The sequence below is a fragment of the Pseudophryne corroboree genome, chromosome 1, assembly GCF_028390025.1.
Source record: "Pseudophryne corroboree isolate aPseCor3 chromosome 1, aPseCor3.hap2, whole genome shotgun sequence".
NCBI lineage: Eukaryota > Metazoa > Chordata > Amphibia > Anura > Myobatrachidae > Pseudophryne > Pseudophryne corroboree.
In genome coordinates, this window is record NC_086444.1 from 2,222,300 (window position 1) to 2,242,882 (window position 20,583).

Consider the following 20,583-nt stretch of genomic DNA (forward strand, 5'->3'; position numbering starts at 1 on the left):
TTTAAGCAGACTATTGCTCGTTGGATTTGTAGTACAATTCAGCTTGCACATTCTGTGGCAGGCCTGCCACAGCCAAAATCTGTAAAAGCCCATTCCACAAGGAAGGTGGGCTCATCTTGGGCGGCTGCCCGAGGGGTCTCGGCTTTACAACTTTGCCGAGCAGCTACTTGGTCAGGGGCAAACACGTTTGCAAAATTCTACAAATTTGATACCCTGGCTGAGGAGGACCTTGAGTTCTCTCATTCGGTGCTGCAGAGTCATCCGCACTCTCCCGCCCGTTTAGGAGCTTTGGTATAATCCCCATGGTCCTTACGGAGTCCCCAGCATCCACTTAGGACGTTAGAGAAAATAAGAATTTACTTACCGATAATTCTATTTCTCGTAGTCCGTAGTGGATGCTGGGCGCCCATCCCAAGTGCGGATTGTCTGCAATACTGGTACATAGTTATTGTTACCAAAAAATCGGGTTATTGCTGTAGTGAGCCATCTTTTCTAGAGGCTCCTCTGTTATCATGCTGTTAACTGGGTTCAGATCACAAGTTGTACGGTGTGATTGGTGTGGCTGGTATGAGTCTTACCCGGGATTCAATATCCTTCCTTATTATGTACGCTCGTCCGGGCACAGTATCCTAACTGAGGCTTGGAGGAGGGTCATAGGGGGAGGAGCCAGTGCACACCAGATAGTCCTAAAGCTTTCTTTAGATGTGCCCAGTCTCCTGCGGAGCCGCTATTCCCCATGGTCCTTACGGAGTCCCCAGCATCCACTACGGACTACGAGAAATAGAATTATCGGTAAGTAAATTCTTATTTTCAAACTGCAGTAAGTGACTTGCTGATTGAGATTGCGACGGAGCTGTCTGGTTTTGTTACCTCAAACAGAGGGGAATAAGTAACCCTGACTCTGTTGGTGTACTACTGCCTGGTTATAAAGACAGCTGAAAACCAGCAGAGACTAAATGGCAACCTGCCAAACCGTTCGACAGAGGCAGTCTTGTCCTTTAATCTGTAAATAGCTGAGACATCCATGAGTTGAAGTCTGGAAACCCCGCAAATGTAACATGTAAAGACGCGCTTCCACAATTGGAAAAGAGGTCATCAAGCCACTGGCTTGCTGACTGTAGCGTCCTGTCGTTACAAGGCGTGACTGTTTTGTACCACCGCCTTGAAAAAACTGAAGTCTAAAGGGATTAAACGCCGGCACAAGTATTTCCGTTTTGATACTGGATGCGGTAATGGCTGAATATCAAATTTAGGACCAAACAAGCTCTGGCCTTGTCGTGCTGAAACTAGCGACGATGAAAAGTGAGAATCGAAGTAACCGGCGTTAGCAGAAGCTTTACAGATATACTCTGCAGCTTCTTTTAACAGTGATCTCATTGAGAGTCTAGTGACCCAAATGTATCTTGGGTCTTTATAATGTTTGACACAGACGCATTTACCAATGGCGGATCGCGTCATTTTGGAAACGATTAAATAGTGGTTAGAGTCTACTCAGTCTTTGTAAAAATAGAGACATTGACTCACTGGGATTTAGCAATGTATGTTGTCAAAAAACCCGCACTATCTGAGTGCTGGTCTAATGTACCCTTCTCACTCGTAGTTATCGGTGTGAGATTTGACATAGAATCGTGCATTAAATTATAAGACCAGTTAAATAAACACTCTGGTACCCAAAGGGAAATTGGCCCTTTGGAAAGACTGTCTTTTGTTAGAGCTGGCGGAGTAACTTCAGAGACTCCGATGTTACCGCTCTTTTAATTTGAATTGCCCATGCTTATAGGATTTTTAAAATTATTTTTAGTCTGCGCTAGAGCCTTACTCGCTATGCAGACAGACACCACAATAGGCAACGGACAGACACTTGCACGACTTATTGAAGTTATTATGTGTCATATATATATTTTATTGTATATGAAACTCATGGTTGTTCCTCTCTACGGAAATCTTTAGTAAAAGGCGAAAGATTTATTCGATCTGAAGAGAAACTAGAGTATTCTTTATGTGAAAATCAGTTCACATGGGCATGTGAAACCCGAACCAAATTCCCACTAACACCCCTGCGCCTCTGGTGGCTTAGAGATGTAGGGCAGGAATGTTCCAGAATTACAAACTGGAAAACAGGAAGCATGGTTAAAAAGGCCCCTTTGCCATGCTGACCCTGATAATCACAGAACAAATTACAAATGTTTCCGTGTTAATATAGCCTATTATACAGTATAATCACAGGCCGGGTACAACACATGCTCTATGAATAAATATATATAAGCTCATAGCCTATGATAATTACAGACATTAATATATTTATACAGCATTAATATAGGCTCAATAGCCTATTATACAGTGATAACCACAGTCTTAATATAGGCTCCATAGCCTATTTACAGTGTTAATAACAGCCATTAATATAGGCTCAATAGCCTATTATACCGTGAAAATCACAGACAGTAATATAGATTCAATAGCCTATTACTGCCAGGACAGGTAACAATACATTATAAATACCTGTGACATATATATATATATACACTGCTGTTCATATATTTGATCCGCCAGCTTCCACCGTGCCTCTTCCCCCCTGTAACGCTGTGTGTCTGCGGGAAGCCTGCACTGGCATGTCACCATCTCTGTACTGAGACTGAGGGAGCGTCTGCGGCCGTATGGCGCTGAGCGGCCGGACGGAGCTGGGCGGCCGAACTCTCTGCGGGAAGCCTGCACTGGCACTTGTGGGTGGATGGTACTGGGCGGCCGGACGGAGCGGCGGTCATACTGAGACTGAGTATGGCTTCCCCCCTGCTGGGCGGCCGGACGGAGCTGGGCGGCCGAACGGAGCGCTGGGACGGGCGGCTTGCAGACGTAGCGGCTGGGGCTTGGCGGGCGTATGAGCGGCGAAGCAACATATTAACCCCAACATAGCGGGGCGGCAGCCTGCGCTGACCGCCCCGTTCCCCAGCCTACCTTGCTTGCTCCTGATCATGGCTGCGACGGGGCTTCTTATGTGTAAGCTCCGTCCAGCTTCAGTGATGTAACTCATGGCTGTGACGGGGCTTCTTCTGTGTAAGCTCCGTCCAGCTCTGTAGTCCTGGCTGCGACGGGGCTTCTATGTGTAAGCTCCGTCCAGCTCTGTAGTCCTGGCTGCGACGGGGCTTCTATGTGTAAGCTCCGTCCAGCTTTCAGTCAGCTTTCCAGTGATCTATGGCTGCGACGGGGCTTCTTCTGTGTAAGCTCCGTCCAGCTCTCTAGTCCTGGCTGCTCTTTGCAGGAGCAGTGGGCTGCCTGTGGCTGTGAGGGTGCTCTTTGTGAGGACCGACACGCCATGCGCTGCCCGTGCAGCGGCACTATCCCGGACCCATGTCTTTCTTGAAACTGGGAAGGGATGTGCTATTAAAAAAAAATTAAAAATAAAAATGAAAAATTAATAAAATCTTCCAACAAGTGTGGGAATCCCACAAGCCGATGTTAGTGCTTTGAGCACAGAAAAAACACTGGGTTCGTACACTGAGGTACTCTGGGATATGGAGGGGTGGAGAGTTCTAAATTTAAATATTCAGTGCCTTTGTTCTGCTACGCCGTCCATATCCCAAGAGTACTCCAGTGACCCCTAGTGGATGAAAAAGAAATGACACCAGTGTCAGACAGGAAATGACATAATTCAGTGTCAGAAAGGAAATGACATCAGTCAGTGTCAGACAGGACATGTCATCAGTCAGTGTCAGACAGGAAATGTCATCAGTCAGTGTCAGACAATAAATGACACCAGTGTCAGACAGGAAATTACATCATTCAGCATCAGACAGGATAGGACATTATTTAGTGGTCACGCTAGTCTGTTTCAGCAGTGCGCCTGTTACTGCGCTCACGTCTGACAGGATACTGCATCATTCAGCACCTGTTACTGTGCTCCTGTCTGATGGTATACTGCGTCATTCAGCATCTGACTCTAGCACCTGTTACTGTGCTCCCGTCTGACGGTATACTGCGTTTGACTCTAGCGTCTGTTACTGCGCTCACTTCTGACAGGATACTGCATCATTCAGCGTCTGACTCTAGCGTCTGTTACTGTGCTCCCGTCTGACGGTATACTGCGTCATTCAGCGTCTCACTCTCACGCCTGTTACTGTACTGCCGTCTGACGGTATACTACGTCTGACTCTAGCGCCTATTACTGTGCTGCCATCTGACGGTATACTGTGTCTGACTTTAGCGTCTGTTATTGCGCTCACGTCTGACAGGATACTGCGTCATTCAGCGTCCAACTCTAGCACCTGTTAATGCGCTCCCAACTGACAGGATACTGAGTCATTCAGCGTCTGTTACTGCGCTCCCGTCTGATGGTATACTGCGTCATTCAGCATCTGACTCTAGCACCTGTTACTGTGCTCCCGTCTGACGGTATACTGCGTCATTCAGCGTCTCACTCTCACGCCTGTTACTGTACTGCCGTCTGACGGTATACTACGTCTGACTCTAGCGCCTATTACTGTGCTGCCATCTGACGGTATACTGTGTCTGACTTTAGCGTCTGTTATTGCGCTCACGTCTGACAGGATACTGCGTCATTCAGCGTCCAACTCTAGCACCTGTTAATGCGCTCCCAACTGACAGGATACTGAGTCATTCAGCGTCTGTTACTGCGCTCCCGTCTGACAGGATACTGCGTCATTCAGCGTCTCACTCTCACGCCTGTTACTGTACTGCCGTCTGACGGTATACTACGTCTGACTCTAGCACCTATTACTGTGCTGCCATCTGACGGTATACTGAGTCATTCAGCGTCTGTTACTGTGCTCCCATCTTACAGGATACTGTGTCATTCAGTGTATGACTCTAGCGCCTGTTAGTGCCCTCCCATTTGACAGGATACTGAGTCATTCAGCGTCTGTTACTGCGCTCCCGTCTGACAGGATACTGTGTCATTCAGCGTCTGTTACTGCGCTCCCGTCTGACAGGATACTGCGTCATTCAGCGTCTGACTCTTCATTCAGCGCCTGTTCATCCCACCCGTCTTACAGGATACTGCGTCTTTCAGCGTGTCACTCTAGCACCTGTTAAGCCCTCCCATCTGACAGGATGCTGCATAATTCCGTGTCTCTAGCGCCTGTTAGTGAACTCCCATCTAATAGGATACTGCGTGATTTAATGTCTCTAGCACCTGGTACTGCGCTCCAGTCTGACAGGATAATGTGTCATTCGTTATTACAGAAGATAGGGTTACAGTTTTACCTTGATGGTTTTCACCAGATTGGCGGTGTTATTTGCCACTTCTTTGGCTGACTGGACAAATTGCCTCTTGGCCACAGGATTGGAGGTGTGAGTGGACGCCAGGCGGCAGGCATTGCACAAAGCAGAAGTGTGTTTTGCCACTATGGTGGCAGCTGACAACACCTGAAGGAGAATACGTATATACGATGAGACATATAATAACAACAACAACAACAACGTGTCAATGTCTCCTGAATGAGTAGCACAAGTGCAATATCACCATACACCCACCCTCCCCCACAACCTACCTGACTGGGTGTCAGCCATATGACTTACCTGTGACTGGGTGCAGGCTGGATCTCCCAGGTTCTGGCAGGCCATCTGAATAGCTTGATTGGCTCTAGCAAATTGTGTGGGATCCACGAGACCCTGCTGGCCGGCACGACTGCTGGGATCCGACACTCCGACCAGATATGCAGCCTGCAGAAAGAGGGAAAATAAGAATTTACTTACCGATAATTCTATTTCTCGGAGTCCGTAGTGGATGCTGGGGTTCCTGAAAGGACCATGGGGAATAGCGGCTCCGCAGGAGACAGGGCACAAAAAAGTAAAGCTTTTACCAGATCAGGTGGTGTGCACTGGCTCCTCCCCCTATGACCCTCCTCCAGACTCCAGTTAGGTACTGTGCCCGGACGAGCGTACACAATAAGGGAGGCAATTTGAATCCCGGGTAAGACTCATACCAGCCACACCAATCACACCGTACAACTTGTGATCTAAACCCAGTTAACAGTATGATAACAGAAAGAGCCTCTTAAAGATGGCTCCTTAACAATATAACCCGAATTTGTTAACAATAACTATGTACAGTATTGCAGATAATCCGCACTTGGGATGGGCGCCCAGCATCCACTACGGACTCCGAGAAATAGAATTATCGGTAAGTAAATTCTTATTTTCTCTATCGTCCTAAGTGGATGCTGGGGTTCCTGAAAGGACCATGGGGATTATACCAAAGCTCCCAAACGGGCGGGAGAGTGCGGATGACTCTGCAGCACCGAATGAGAGAATTCCAAGTCCTCTTTTGCCAGGGTATCAAATTTGTAGAATTTTACAAACGTGTTTTCCCCCGACCACGTAGCTGCTCGGCAGAATTGTAATGCCAAGACCCCTCGGGCAGCCGCCCAAGATGAGCCCACCTTCCTTGTGGAATGGGCCTTAACAGATTTAGGCTGTGGCAGGCCTGCCAGAGAATGAGCAAGTTGAATTGTGTTACAAATCCAACGAGCAATCGTCTGCTTAGAAGCAGGGGCACCCAACTTGTTGGGTGCATATAGTATCAACAGCGAGTCAGATTTTCTGACTTCAGCCGTGCTTGAAATGTATATTTTTAAGGCTCTGACAACGTCCAACAACTTGGAGTCCTCCAAGTCGCCAGTGGCCGCAGGCACCACAATAGGTTGGTTCAGGTGAAACGCTGATACCACCTTAGGGAGAAAATGCGGACGAGTCCTCAGTTCTGCCCTATCCGAATGGAAGATTAGATAAGGGCTTTTATAAGATAAAGCCGCCAATTCAGATACTCTCCTGGCGGAAGCCAGGGCCAGTAACATAGTCACTTTCCATGTGAGATATTTAAAATCCACCTTTTTCAATGGTTCAAACCAATGGGATTTGAGGAAATCTAAAACTACATTTAGATCCCACGGTGCCACCGGAGGCACCACAGGAGGCTGTATATGCAGTACTCCTTTAACAAAAGTCTGTACCTCAGGAACTGAGGCCAATTCTTTTTGGAAGAATATTGACAGGGCCGAAATTTGAACCTTAATAGATCTCAATTTGAGACCCATAGACAATCCTGATTGTAGGAAATGTAGGAAACGACCCAGTTGAAATTCCTCCGTCGGAACACTCCGATCCTCGCACCACGCGACATATTTTCGCCAAATGCGGTGATAATGTTTCGCGGTGACTTCCTTCCTTGCCTTAATCAAGGTAGGAATGACTTCTTCTGGAATGCCTTTCCCTTTTAGGATCTGGCGTTCAACCGCCATGCCGTCAAACGCAGCCGCGGTAAGTCTTGAAAGAGACAGGGACCCTGTTGTAGCAGGTCCCTTCTCAGAAGTAGAGGGCACGGGTCGTCCGTGACCAACTCTTGAAGTTCCGGGTACCAAGTCCTTCTTGGCCAATCCGGAGCCACTAGTATTGTTCTTACTCCTCCTCACCGTATAATCTTCAATACCTTTGGTATGAGAGGCAGAGGAGGAAACACATATACTGATTTGTACACCCAAGGTGTTACCAGTGCGTCCACAGCTATTGCCTGTGGATCTCTTGACCTGGCGCAATACTTGTCCAGTTTCTTGTTGAGGCGAGACGCCATCATGTCTACCATTGGTCTTTCCCAACAGTTTATTAGCATGTGGAAGACTTCTGGATGAAGACCCCCCTCTCCCGGGTGAATATCGTGTCTGCTGAGGAAGTCTGCTTCCCAGTTGTCCACGCCCGGGAAGAACACTGCTGACAGTGCTATTACGTGATTCTCCGCCCAGCGAAGAATGTTGGCAGCTTCTGCCATTGCACTCCTGCTTCTTGTGCCGCCCTGTCTGTTTACATGGGCGACCGCCGTGATGTTGTCCGACTGAATCAACACCGGTTTTCCTTGCAGGAGTGGTTCCGCCTGGCTTAGAGCATTTTAGATTGCTCTTAGTACCAGAATGTTTATGTGAAGAGACTTTTCCAGGTTCGTCCATACCCCCTGGAAGTTTCTTCCTTGTGTGACTGCTCCCCAACCTCTCAGGCTGGCGTCCGTGGTCACCAGGATCAAATCCTGTATGCCGAATCTGCGGCCCTCCAATAGATGAGCCTTTTGCAACCACCACAGAAGATATACCCTTGTCCTTGGCGACAGGGTTATTCGCAGGTGCATCTGAGGATGCGACCCTGACCATTTGTCCAACAGATCCCTTTGGAAAATTCTTGCATGGAATCTGCCGAATGGAATTGCTTCGTAAAAAGCCACCATTTTTCCCAGGACTCTTGTGCATTGATGTACAGACACCTTTCCTGGTTTTAGGAGGTTCCTGACAGGTCGGATAACTCCTTGGCTTTTTCCTCGGGAAGAAAAACCTTTTTCTGAACCGTGTCCAGAATCATCCCTAGGAACAGCAGACGTATCGTCGGAAAACAGCTGCGATTCTTGGAATATTTAGAATCCAGTCGTGCCGTCGAAGAACTACTTTAGATAGTGCTCTTCCGACCTCCAACTGTTCTCTGGAACTTGCCCTTTTTAGGTCGTGCAAGTAAGGGATAATTTAGATGCCTTTTTTCTTTGAAGAAACATCTTTTCGGCCATTACCTTGGTAAAAAGGCCCGGGGTGCCGTGGATAATTCAAACGGCATCGTCTGAAACTGATATTGGCAGTTCTGTACCACGAACCAGAGGTACCCTTGATGAGAAGGACAAAATTTGGACATGGAGGTAATCCTTGATGTCCAGGGACACCATATAGTCCCCTTTTTTCCGGTTCGCTATCACTGCTCTGAGTGACTTTATCTCGATTTGAACCTTTTATGTAAGTGTTCAAAACATTTTAGATTTAGACTATGTGTCACCAAGCCGTCTGGCTTCAGTACCACAATATAGTGTGGAAAAATAATACCCTTTTCCTTGTCGTAGGAGGGGTACTTTGATTATCACCTGCTGGATATACAGCTTGTGAATTGTTTCCAATGCTGCCTCCCTGTCGGAGGGAGCCGTTGGTAAAGCAGACTTCAGGAACCTGCGAGGAGAAGATGTCTCGACTCTCCAATCTTTACCCCTGGGATAATACTCGTACGATCTAGGGGTCAACTTGCGAGTGATCCCACTGCGCCCTGAGACTCTTGAGACTACCCCCCCACCTTGAGTCCGCTTGCACGGCCCCAGCGTCATGCTGAGGACTTGGCAGACGCGGTGGAGGGCTTCTTTTCCTGGGAAAGGGCTGCCTGCTGCAGTCTACTTCCCTTACCTCTATGTCTGGGCAGATATGACTGGCCTTTTGCCTGCATGCCCTCATGGGAAAGGAAAGATTGAGGCTGAAAAGACGGTGTCTTTTTTAGCTGAGATGTAACTTGGGGTAAAAAAGGTTGGATTTCCCAGCTGTTGCTGTGGTCCCCAGGTCCGATGGACCGACCCCCAAATAACTCCTTCCCTTTATACAGCAATACTTCCATCTGCCGTATGGGATCTGTATCACCTGACCACTGTCGTGTCCCTGACATCTTCTGGGAGATATGGACAACGCACTTATCTTGATGCCAGAGAGCAAATATCCCTCTGTGCATCTCACATACATATATATAGAATGCATCCTATTAAATGCTCTACATGAATAAAATATTTTCAGTCAGGGAATCCGACCAAGCCAACCCAGCACTGCATCTCCAGGCTGATGGCGATCGCTGGTCGCAGTATAACCACCGTATGTGTGTATATACTTTTTAGGATATTTTTCCAGCTTCCTATCAGCTGGCTCCTTGAGGGCGGCCGTATCTGGAGACGGTAACGCCACTTGATAAGCGTGTGAGCGCCTTATCACCCTAAGGGGTGTTTCCCAACGTACCCTAATTTCTGGCGGGAAAGGGTATAACGCCAATATTTGCTATCGGGGTAACCCTACGCATCATCACACACTTCATTTTATTTTATCTGATTCAGGAAAAACTACAGGTAGTTTTTTCACTCCCACATAATACCCTTTCTTGTGGTACTTGTAGTATCAGAAACACGTAACACCTCCTTCATTGCCCTTAACGTGTGGCCCTAATGAGAAATACGTTTGTTTATTCACCGTCGACACTGTATTCAGTGTCCGTGTCTGTGTCTGTGTCGACCGACTGAGGTAAATGGGCGTTTTTAAAACCCCTGACGGTGTTTCTGAGACGCCTGGACCGGTCCTAATAGATTGTCGGCCGTCTCATGTCGTCAACCGACCTTGCAGCGTGTTGACATTCTCACGTAATTCTCTAAATAAGCCATCCATTCCGGTGTCGACTCCCTAGAGAGTGACATCACCATTACAGGCAATTTCTCCGCCTCCTCACCAACATCGTCCTCATACATGTCGACACACACGTACCGACACACAGCACACACACCGGGAATGCTCTGACAGAGGACAGGACCCACTAGCCCTTTGGGGAGACAGAGGGAGAGTCTGCCAGCACACACCAAAAACGCTATAATTATATAGGGACAACCTTATATAAGTGTTTCTCCCTTATAGCATCTTTTATATATATACAATATCGCCAAAATCAGTGCCCCCCCTCTCTGTTTTAACCCTGTTTCTGTAGTGCAGTGCAGGGGAGAGCCTGGGAGCCTTCTCTCCAGCTTTTCTGTGAGAGAAAATGGCGCTGTGTGCTGAGGAGATAGGCCCCGCCCCTTTTTCGGCGGGCTCGTCTCCCGCTATTTTTGAAGTTAGGCAGGGGTTAAATATCTCCATATAGCCTCTGTGGGCTATATGTGAGGTATTTTTTGCCTCTAATAAGGTTTTTATTTGCCTCTCAGAGCGCCCCCCCCAGCGCTCTGCACCCTCAGTGACTGTTGTGTGAAGTGTGCTGAGAGGAAAATGGCGCACAGCTGCAGTGCTGTGCGCTACCTTTATGAAGACTCAGGAGTCTTCAGCCGCCGATTTTGGACCTCTTCTCTCTTCAGCGTCTGCAAGGGGGCCGGCGGCGCGGCTCCGGTGACCATCCAGGCTGTACCTGTGATCGTCCCTCTGGAGCTAGTGTCCAGTAGCCAAGCAGCAAATCCACTCTGCACGCAGGTGAGTTCACTACTTCTCCCCTAAGTCCCTCGTTGCAGTGATCCTGTTGCCAGCAGGACTCACTGTAAAGTAAAAAACCTAAGCTAAACTTTCTCTAAGCAGCTCTTTAGGAGAGCCACCTAGATTGCACCCTTCTCGTTCGGGCACAAAATCTAACTGGAGTCTGGAGGAGGGTCATAGGGGGAGGAGCCAGTGCACACCACCTGATCTGGTAAAAGCTTTACTTTTTTGTGCCCTGTCTCCTGCGGAGCCGCTATTCCCCATGGTCCTTTCAGGAACCCCAGCATCCACTTAGGACGATAGAGAAATGTATGTTACGCAAGAGTGGAGAGACCCCCGGGACTAACCTTCCTAGGGTGCTACGTCCTGCAGCGTGTTCATCCATGTTATACATCACTACTCCCCACCGCTGACATCGCTACTCCCCACTGACCCCCCACTGCTGACATCGCTACTCCCCACTGACCCCACCGCTGACATCACTACTTCTCCACTGACCCCATCGCTGACATCACTACTTCTCCACTGACCCCACCGTTGACATCACTACTCCTCACTGACCCCACCACTGACATCACTACTCCCCACTGACCCCACCGCTGATATCACTACTCCCCACTGACCCCACCGCTGACATCACTACTCCCCACTGACCCCACCGCTGACATCACTACTCCCCACTGACCCCACCGCTGACATCGCTACTCCCCACTGACCCCACCGCTGACATCGCTACTCCCCACTGACCCCACCGCTGACATCGCTACTCCCCACTGACCCCCACCGCTGACATCACAACTTCTCCACTGACCCCACCGCTGACATCACTACTTCTCCACTGACCCCACCGTTGACATCACTACTCCTCACTGACCCCACCGCTGACATCACTACTCCCCACTGACCCCACCGCTGATATCACTACTCCCCACTGACCCCACCGCTGATATCACTACTCCCCACTGACCCCACCGCTGACATCACTACTCCCCACTGATTCCACTACCCCCCACTGACCCCACCGCTGACATCACTACTCCCCACTGACCCCACCGCTGACATCACTACTCCCCACTGACCCCACCGCTGACATCACTACTCCCCACTGACCCCACCGCTGACATCACTACTCCCCACTGACCCCACCGCTGACATCACTACTCCCCATTGACATCACTACTCCCCACTGACCCCACCCCTGACTTCATGCCTATAGGAAGGGATACCTACCTACTGTTGGGCCATTTTCAAGGAGGCTGCAGGAAAACAGAGCAGGTACCCCCCCCCCCCCCCCCCCCCCCATCTGGCCTTATATACAGAGAGAGATACTCCCACTTGGCCTTGTATACAGAGCGAGATGCTCCCACCTGGCCTTGTATACAGAGAGAGATAGCCCCACTTGGCCTTGTATACAGAGAGAGATAGCCCCACCTGGCCTTGTATACAGAGAGAGATAGCCCCACCTGGCCTTGTATACAGAGAGAGATACCCCCACCTGGCCTTGTATACAGAGAGAGATAGCCCCACCTGGACTTGTAAACAGAGAGATATAGCCCCACCTGGACTTGTATACAGAGAGATAGCCCCACCTGGCCTTGTATACAGAGAGAGATAGCCCCACCTGGCCTTGTATACAGAGAGAGATAGCCCCACCTGGACTTGTATACAGAGAAAGATACCCCCACCTGGCCTTGTAAACAGAGAGAGATAGCCCCACCTGGCCTTGTATACAGAGAGAGATAGCCCCACCTGGACTTGTATACAGAGAGAGATAGCCCCAACTGGACTTGTATACAGAGAGATATACCCCCACCTGGCCTTGTATACAGAGAGAGATAGCCCCACCTGGCCTTGTATACAGAGAGATAGCCCCACCTGGACTTGTAAACAGAGAGATATACCCCCACCTGGCCTTGTATACAGAGAGAGATAGCCCCCACCTGACCTTGTATACAGAGAGAAACCCCTACCTGGCCTTGTATACAGGGAGAGATACACCCACCTGGCCTTGTATACAGGGAGAGATACCCCTACCTGGCCTTGTATACAGAGAGAGATAGCCCCACCTGGTCTTGCATACAGGGAGAGATACCCCTACCTGGCCTTGTATACAGAGAGAGATGCCCCCCAAACCTGGCCTTGTATACAGAGAGAGATGCCCCCAAACCTGGCCTTGTATACAGAGAGATACCCCTACCTGGCCTTGTATACAGAGAGATACCCCCACCTGGCCTTGTATAGAGAGAGATGCCCCCACCTGGCCTTGTATACAGAGAGAGATGCCCCACCTGGCCTTGTATACAGAGAGAGATAGCCCCACTTGGCCTTGTATACAGAGAGAGATACCCCCACCAGGACTTGTATACAGAGAGAGATAGCCCCACCTGGCCTTGTATAGAGAGAGAGATGCCCCCACCTGGCCTTGTATACAGAGAGATATGCCCCACCTGGCCTTGTATACAGAGAGAGATGCCCCCACCTGGCCTTGTATAGAGAGATAGCCCCACCTGGCCTTGTATACAGAGAGAGATACCCCCCACACCTGGCCTTGTATACAGAGAGAGATGCCCCCACCTGGCCTTGTATACAGAGAGAGAGATAGCCCCACCTGGCCTTGTATACAGAGAGATACCCCCCACACCTGGCCTTGTATTCAGAGAGAGATGCCCCACCTGGCCTTGTATACAGAGAGAGATAGCCCCACCTGGCCTTGTATACAGAGAGAGATAGCCCCACCTGGCCTTGTATACTGGGAGAGATAGCCCCACCTGGCCTTGTATACAGAGAGAGATAGCCCCACCTGGCCTTGTATACAGGGAGAGATATCCCCACCTGGCCTTGTATACAGGGAGAGATAGCCCCACCTGGCCTTGTATACAGGGAGAGATACCCCCACCTGGCCTTGTATACAGAGAGAGATACCCCCACCTGGCCTTGTATACAGAGAGAGATAACCCCCACACACCTGGCCTTGTATACAGAGAGAGATAGCCCCCACACTTGGACTTGTATACAGGGAGATATACCCCCACCTGGCCTTGTATACAGAGAGAGATACCCCTACCTGGCCTTGTATACAGGGAGAGATACCCCCACCTGGCCTTGTATACAGAGAGAGATAGCCCCCACACCTGGACTTGTATACAGAGAGATATACTCCCACCTGGCCTTATATGCAGAGAGAGATAGCCCCACCTGGCCTTGTATACAGTGAGAGATACCCCTACCTGGCCTTGTATACAGGGAGAGATACCCCTACCTGGCCTTGTATACAGGGAGAGATACCCCACCTGGCCTTGTATACAGAGAGAGATAGCCCCACCTGGCCTTGTATACAGAGAGAGATAGCCCCCACACCTGGACTTGTATACAGAGAGATATACCCCCACCTGGCCTTGTATACAGAGAGCGATAGCCCCACCTGGCCTTGTATACAGAGAGAGATAACCCCACACCTGGACTTGTATACAGAGAGATATACCCTCACCTGGCCTTGCATACAGAGAGAGATAGCCCCACCTGGCCTTGTATTCAGAGAGATACTCCTACCTGGCCTTGTATACAGAGAGATACCCCTACCTGGCCTTGTATACAGAGAGAGATACCCCCACCTGGCCTTGTATACAGAGAGAGATACCCCCACCTGGCCTTGTATACAGAGAGAGATACCCCCACCTGGCCTTGTATACAGAGAGAGATAGCCCCACCTGGCCTTGTATACAGAGAGAGATAACCCCACACCTGGACTTGTATACAGAGAGAGATAACCCCACACCTGGACTTGTATACAGAGAGATATACCCTCACCTGGCCTTGTATAGAGAGAGAGATAGCCCCACCTGGCCTTGTATTCAGAGAGATACCCCTACCTGGCCTTGTATACAGAGAGATACCCCTACCTGGCCTTGTATACAGAGAGAGATACCCCCACCTGGCCTTGTATACAGAGAGAGATACCCCCACCTGGACTTGTATACAGAGAGAGATACCCCCACCTGGACTTGTATACAGAGAGAGATACCCCCACACCTGGCCTTGTATACAGAGAGAGATAGCCCCCACGCCTGGCCCTGTATACAGAGAGAGATAGCCCCTACCTGGCTTTGTATTCAGAGAGATACCCCTACCTGGCCTTGTATACAGAGAGAGATACCCCCCACACCTGGCCTTGTATACAGGGAGAGATACCCCTACCTGGCCTTGTATACAGAGAGAGATACCCCCCTACCAGCTAGCGTGGTATACAGAGAACAATACCTCCCCCCACACCTGGCGTGGTATACAGATCAGACCCTATTCAGAATGCTCTTGGTGAGGGTATATGCACTGAGGTCAGAGAGCCCCCCATGGTTACACCCCTGTATGTTACTGCAGAGACCCCACACACGTTAGCCATTACCTGCAGTAATACCGTACCTGAGCCGCAGCCTCCGTCAGACCGCACAGCGCCTTGGAGGCCGCACTGACCGATTCCCCAAACTCCGGCAAATTACTGGTCTTGGCATGCTGAGATATTCCCGCCATGGACTCGCCAAGAACCTGAGGAAGAGCAGAGAGAAATACATCAGGAGACTCCAGTGTATATACATATTATATATATCACCACTGCGGCCATTCCCAGCGCCTCCCCGGAGCTGCCGCTCAGACCTGGCGGAGGCGGGAATACTGCGGAGCCACAGGAGAAGGCTCAGTGACACCACCTTCCCGGAGCTGCCGCTCAGACCTGGCGGAGGTGGGAATACTGCCGAACCACGGGAGAAGGCTCAGTGACACCACCTCCCCGGAGCTGCCGCTCAGACCTGGCGGAGGTGGGAATACTGCCGAACCACAGCAGAAGGCTCAGTGACACCACCTCCCCGGAGCTGCCGCTCAGACCTGGCGGAGGTGGGAATACTGCGGAGCCACAGGAGAAGGCTCAGTGACACCACCTTCCCGGAGCTGCCGCTCAGACCTGGCGGAGGTGGGAATACTGCCAAACCACAGGAGAAGACTCAGTGACACCACCTCCCCGGAGCTGCCGCTCAGACCTGGCGGAGGTGGGAATACTGCGGAGCCACAGGAGAAGGTTCAGTGACACCACCTTCCCGGAGCTGCTGCTCAGACCTGGCGGAGGTAGGAATACTGCGGAACCACATGAGAAGGCTCAGTGACACCACCTTCCCGGAGCTGCCGCTCAGACCTGGCGGAGGTGGGAATACTGCGGAGCCACAGGAGAAGGCTCAGTGACACCACCTTCCCGGAGCTGCCGCTCAGACCTGGCGGAGGCGGGAATACTGCGGAGCCACAGGAGAAGGCTCAGTGACACCACCTCCCCGGAGCTGCCGCTCAGACCTGGTGGAGGTGGGAATACTGCGGAGCCACAGGAGAAGGATCAGTGACATGCACATTGTAAGAGTCATTAATAAACATCTATTCTGGGTTTAGTATGTACGCAGAACATACAGTAATATAATGATCTAAGATATCGTCTCAGTCACACTGCTATGCAAATAGCACATGCAGCTTATGCGGATTACAATGACATGCCGCATGTGTATAGTCCGTGTGCCACTGCGGCTGTATCTGCATACGGAATGCTACGTTACAGTGTTTTCTAGCAAGCATTCCGTATGCAGATACAGCCACAGTCAAACACAGAATAAAGGCATGCCGCATGTTATTTAAACCAGCAAAAGCTGAGTGTGCGTCCTATGTGCATCATTTTGCGAATAAGATGCATTTTAATGGAAAAAGTTGCAGGAAAAGACGCTCGGCGCTACAGAGTCACACCACGGCATGGCGTGTATACAAGGGCTGTGTAACGTGCAGGGAGGCTAGATGTAAGTGGGCACATCTGCACATTAATTCCTTTTCTCTGATTCCATCTAGGAGGCACTGGACCATGGGACGCTGGAGAGGACGGCAGGAGCTGGCACTTATGAGACTGATAAACAGATGTTTGCTGCAGTCACACCAAACAGCCCCTCTCACCACGCCAGGTCTGCTAACACCGGGTGTCTTTTTGCCGAAAATGTGTCTTAGTCGCAACACGATGCAAATAGAATGCACAAGGAGGACGTGCTGATGATGTGATATATGACACTTCTATGTAGCAACCGCAGCTTTTCTCAATACACGTACTGTTCTGCTCCGTATACAGACTCAGTCACATACACAGTATACAAGTTCTTTTATGCTCTGTATACACACAATATACATGTTCTGTTCTGCTCCGTATACAGACTCCGTCACACACACTATACAAGTTCTGTTCTGCTCCGCAACACTATACAAGTTCTGTTCTGCTCCGTATACAGACTCAGTCACACACGCACTATACAAGTTCTGTTCCATATACAGACTTAGTCACACACACTAAACAAGTTTTGTTCTGCTCCGTATACAGACTCAATCACACACAGTATACAAGTTCTGTTCTGTATACAGACTCGGTCATACACACTATACAAGTTCTGTTCCGTATACAGACTCAGTCACACACAGTATACAACTTCTGCTTCGTATACAGACTCAGTCACATACAGTATACAACTTCTGTTCCGTATACAGACTCAGTCACACACAGTGTAAAAGTTCTGTTCTGCTCCATATACAGACTCCGTCACACACATTATACAAGTTCTGTTCTGCTTCGTATACAGACTCAGTCACACTCTCTAAACAAGTTATGTTCTGCTCTGTATATACAGTCAATCACACACTATACAAGGTCTGTTCTGCTCTATATACACACTTAGTCACACAGTATATAAGTTCTATTTTGCTCTGTATACAGACTCAGCCACACACAGTACTGTATACAAGTTCTGTTCTGCTCTGTATACAGACTCAGCCACACACAGTATACAAGTTCTGTTCTGCTCTTTTTACAGACTCAGTCACACATACCAAACAAGTTCTGTTCTGCTCGATATACAGGGGGTAATTCAGACCTGATTGCAACGGTGCGTTTTTTTGCATCCCTGTGATCAGGTAGTAATCGCCTACACGGGGAATTCACTGTGCAGGTGTGCGATCGCATGTGCAGGAGAACTGCACAAACACAGGACTCTGCTCAGCCCAGTACTTACTCAGCCGCTGTGATGATAGGGGCCGGAGCTGACGTCACGAATCCTCCCACAACACGGCAGGTCCCTCCTGAGTTTTTCCGGACCCTCCCTGAAAACGGTCAGTTGCCACCCACATATGCCCTCTTCCTGACAATCTTCTTGCGATCGCCGATGCAATCGGATTTTTTGCACCATCCAGTTGCTGCGGACCATTACGCCTGCGCATTGTGGTGCGTACGCAAGTGCAGTTCAGACCTGATCACCCGCTGTGCGAAAACACGTAGCAGTGATCAGGTCTGAATTAGCCCCAAAGACTCAGTCACACACATTATACAAGTTCTGTTATGCTCCGTATACAGTCACACACACTATACAGACTCAGTCACACACTATACAAGTTCTGTTCTGATCCGTATACACACTCCGTCACACACACTATAAAAGTTCTGTTGCGTATACAGACTCAGTGACACTATACAAGTTCTGTTCTGCTCCGTATACGCACTCAGTCACACATACTATACAAGTTCTGTTCTGCTCCGTATACAGACTCAGTCACACACACTAATCAAGTTCTGTTCTGCTCCGAATGCACACTCAGTCCCACACACTATACAAGTTCTGTTATGCTCCGTATACAGTCACACACACTATACAGACTCAGTCACACACTATACAAGTTCTGTTCTGCTCTGTATACAGACTCCGTCACATACACAGTATACAAGTTGTGTTATGCTCTGTATACACACAATATACATGTTCTGTTCTGCTCTGTATACAGACACAGGCACACACACTATACAGACACAGTCACACACACTATACAAGTTATGTTCTGCTCTGTATACAGACTCAGTCACACACTGTACAAGATCTGTTCTGCTCCGTATACAGACTCAGTCACACACACTAATCAAGTTCTGTTCTGCTCCGAATGCACACTCAGTCCCACACACTATACAAGTTCTGTTATGCTCCGTATACAGTCACACACACTATACAGACTCAGTCACACACTATACAAGTTCTGTTCTGCTCCGTATACAGACTCAGTCACACACAGTATTCAACTTCTGCTTCGTATACAGACTCAGTCACATACAGTATACAACTTCTGTTCCGTATACAGACTCAGTCACACACAGTGTAAAAGTTCTGTTCTGCTCCATATACAGACTCCGTCACACACATTATACAAGTTCTGTTCTGCTTCGTATACAGACTCAGTCACACTCTCTAAACAAGTTATGTTCTGCTCTGTATATACAGTCAATCACACACTATACAAGGTCTGTTCTGCTCTATATACACACTTAGTCACACAGTATATAAGTTCTATTTTGCTCTGTATACAGACTCAGCCACACACAGTACTGTATACAAGTTCTGTTCTGCTCTGTATACAGACTCAGCCACACACAGTATACAAGTTCTGTTCTGCTCTTTATACAGACTCAGTCACACATACCAAACAAGTTCTGTTCTGCTCGATATACAGGGGGTAATTCAGACCTGATTGCAACGGTGCGTTTTTTTGCATCCCTGTGATCAGGTAGTAATCGCCTACACGGGGAATTCACTGTGCAGGTGTGCGATCGCATGTGCAGGAGAACTGCACAAACACAGGACTCTGCTCAGCCCAGTACTTACTCAGCCGCTGTGATGATAGGGGCCGGAGCTGACGTCACGAATCCTCCCACAACACGGCAGGTCCCTCCTGAGTTTTTCCGGACCCTCCCTGAAAACGGTCAGTTGCCACCCACATATGCCCTCTTCCTGACAATCTTCTTGCGATCGCCGATGCAATCGGATTTTTTGCACCATCCAGTTGCTGCGGACCATTACGCCTGCGCATTGTGGTGCGTACGCAAGTGCAGTTCAGACCTGATCACCCGCTGTGCGAAAACACGTAGCAGTGATCAGGTCTGAATTAGCCCCAAAGACTCAGTCACACACACTATACAAGTTCTGTTCTGTTCCGCATAAAGACTCAGTCACACACATTATACAAGTTCTGTTCTGCTCCGTATACAGACTCAGTCACACACACTAAACAATTTTTGTTCTGCAAAGTTTATAGACTCAGTCACACACACTATACAAGTTCTGTTCTGCTACATATATAGACTCAGTCACACACACTACACAAGTTCTGTTCTGCTCCGTATACAGACACAGTCACACACTAAACAAGTTCTGTTCTGCTCCGTATACAGACACAGTCACGCACACTATACAGACTCAGTCACACACACTATACAAGTTCTGTTCCGCATAAAGACTCAGTCACACACATTATACAAGTTCTGTTCTGCTCCGCATAGACTCAGTCACACACACTATACAAGTTCTGTTCTGCTCCGTATACAGACTCAGTCACACACACTAAACAATTTTTGTTCTGCAAAGTTTATAGACTCAGTCACACACACTATATAAGTTCTGTTCTGCTACATATATAGACTCAGTCACACACACCACACAAGTTCTGTTCTGCTCCGTATACAGACTCAGTCACA

General features: G+C 49.1%; 1 protein-coding gene and 1 non-coding gene across 3 annotated transcripts in view; both read right to left on the reverse strand.

Moving 5' to 3' along the window:
• Positions 1-20,583, reverse strand: part of TLN1 (talin 1) — a 367,391-nt gene that overhangs the window by 49,439 nt on the left and 297,369 nt on the right. For both annotated transcript variants that reach the window (XM_063957473.1, XM_063957472.1), the window contains 3 exons: positions 15,429-15,551; positions 5,536-5,679; positions 5,221-5,382 (listed from right to left, as the gene is read on the reverse strand). In XM_063957473.1, coding sequence (XP_063813543.1) covers positions 5,221-5,382; positions 5,536-5,679; positions 15,429-15,551 — 429 coding nt within the window. The remainder of the gene's footprint in view (positions 1-5,220; positions 5,383-5,535; positions 5,680-15,428; positions 15,552-20,583) is intronic.
• LOC134961676 (U5 spliceosomal RNA) lies at positions 1,882-1,994 on the reverse strand. The gene has a single exon (XR_010187948.1). It is a non-coding gene; the product is annotated as a U5 spliceosomal RNA (small nuclear RNA).